This window comes from Octopus bimaculoides, chromosome 27 (assembly GCF_001194135.2).
Source record: "Octopus bimaculoides isolate UCB-OBI-ISO-001 chromosome 27, ASM119413v2, whole genome shotgun sequence".
NCBI classification, from domain to species: Eukaryota; Metazoa; Mollusca; class Cephalopoda; order Octopoda; family Octopodidae; genus Octopus; species Octopus bimaculoides.
Genome location: NC_069007.1, coordinates 20,684,839 through 20,685,777, shown reverse-complemented (window position 1 = coordinate 20,685,777; position 939 = coordinate 20,684,839). Strand labels below are relative to the sequence as shown.

General features: G+C 45.9%; 1 protein-coding gene across 1 annotated transcript in view; it reads left to right on the top strand.

Moving 5' to 3' along the window:
• LOC106883909 (mRNA decay activator protein ZFP36L2) overlaps positions 1 to 939 on the top strand; it is an 18,521-nt gene that overhangs the window by 16,239 nt on the left and 1,343 nt on the right. Inside the window, exon 2 of the mRNA XM_014935047.2 lies at positions 223 to 937. Within this exon, the coding sequence (XP_014790533.1) occupies positions 223 to 937 (715 nt within the window). The remainder of the gene's footprint in view (positions 1 to 222; positions 938 to 939) is intronic.

Here is a 939-nt window from a genome sequence, read left to right as displayed (position 1 = left end):
TGTGTGTGTGTGTGTGTGTGTTCGCGCGTGTATACGTTTAAAATGTTTTTCAATGGTTCTGGAAGCAATATAGATTATGCCTGGTTTGGGTATAAATGAAAAGTTTTCATTTAGGCTTGTTGTATATCACTTTCTTTTTTGTTGTATATCATACTTTTTTGTTGTATTTTGCATTTTTTAAAATTGTCTTTTACTATTTATTTTAATCTTTATTTTTTCCAGACTCCGAACTCGGTTTCCCACAGATCGTCGACCACAATCGATCGTAAAGCAGTTGGTGGCCCAGTGGATGTCGGATCGTCTGCATCTCGCAGTCGGAAGATTACCCTATCGTCTGGCACACCAGTAGGAGCAGCAACTGTATCCTCCATCATATCCACTTCGACAAACAGCAGCAACACGTCCTCGTCTTCATCGGCCCAGTACTACATGCGTTTCAACAGCCATAATTCCTTGATCTCATCCAGTGGGCCAGGAGGTAATAGTAGCAACAATACCTCCCACAGCACGATGGTTCCGCCTCATCCTTGTAAATTGGATCGTAGCATGAGTGAACCTGCCGATTCCTCTCGCTCTGCATCTATCACCAATGGCCACCATCACCACAACGGCAACCACCACAATAACAACAACAACAACAACAACAATGGTGTTGGTAGTTGCAGCAGTAGCAGCAGCAGTGGCAGCAGCAGCAGTCTGAGTCAAATAAATTCTAACAAGTATAAGACGGAGCTTTGTCGTTCATATGATGAGAGTCGTCAGTGTAAATACGGCGAGAAGTGCCGCTATGCACATGGCACCACAGAGCTGAGGACGCCAGCCAGGCACCCAAAGTACAAGACGGAACCCTGCCGCACGTACCATTCCAGCGGCTTCTGTCCTTATGGCCCGCGATGCCACTTCATCCACAATGAGAACGAGCGCAAGACGTCTTCAGGT